Here is an 849-nt window from a genome sequence, read left to right as displayed (position 1 = left end):
TTAAGACATTTTATTACAAATACAGTACAAATGGTCTGGAACACCGTCTGGCATTTCCATGATGAGCAAAACTTAACAAAAATAAAATCCCTCAAATGAAAAATCTAAGGTGTAGTATACAGACTGGAAGGTGAACCTCCACTGCTGAAGCCACCACCACCACCTCCACTGACGATGAACTCTCCACTGCCGCCACCTCCAAATCCACCGCTGATTACACTACCTCCAAATCCAGCACTTCCTCCACTGCCTCCAAAGGCACCACCAACACCTCCGCTACCTCCAAAACCACCTCCGCTGCCTCCGAAACCACCGCCGACACCTCCGCTGCCTCCGAAACCACCGCCGGCACCCCCTTGAGAAGCGGCATTCAAGGCAGTCTGAAGGTCAACGCCGCTCGGAAGAACTGGGTTCTCGCCGTCAGCGTAGTTCACGAAGAAAACTTCAGGGCTGGTTGCTGGTGGCGCTGGGACTTCGATCACTTCCGCTTGTTCTGGCCTCTGTCTGTTGAGGACATAGACGACGCTTCGAGTCTGTGGTGGAGGTATGACGATAGGCTCTGGTCCTGGACCTTCTTCAGGTGTTTGGATGAACACGATATTTGTGTCAATGGTTGGCTCTGGGATGTATGGTGGAGGACCGTGGGGAACTGGTGGAGCGGGTGGTGCGTTGTACAAGTAGACTTTGCGGTTCTCGCGTGGAATGACACACCTGCCAGCATGGAACACTTGTCCAGGACCGCATCCTCCTGAGCCGAACCCTCTTCCTCCAAAGCTAGAGCCTCCAAAGCTAGAGCCTCCAAAGCCAGAGCCTCCAAAGCCAGAGCCTCCAAAGCCAGAACCTCCAAAG

The 849-nt window shown here is 53.5% G+C and overlaps 1 protein-coding gene across 1 annotated transcript in view; it reads right to left on the bottom strand.

Moving 5' to 3' along the window:
* The window catches only part of LOC119586870 (probable H/ACA ribonucleoprotein complex subunit 1), a 1,215-nt gene continuing 366 nt past the window's right edge, over positions 1–849 (bottom strand). The window contains exon 2 of the mRNA XM_037935600.1: positions 1–849. This exon is cut by the window's right edge and continues 179 nt beyond it. Within this exon, the coding sequence (XP_037791528.1) occupies positions 105–849 (745 nt within the window). The 3' untranslated portion in view covers positions 1–104.

The sequence above is a fragment of the Penaeus monodon genome, chromosome 22 (assembly GCF_015228065.2).
Source record: "Penaeus monodon isolate SGIC_2016 chromosome 22, NSTDA_Pmon_1, whole genome shotgun sequence".
NCBI classification, from domain to species: domain Eukaryota; kingdom Metazoa; phylum Arthropoda; class Malacostraca; order Decapoda; family Penaeidae; genus Penaeus; species Penaeus monodon.
This window is presented reverse-complemented; position numbering and strand designations above follow the sequence as displayed.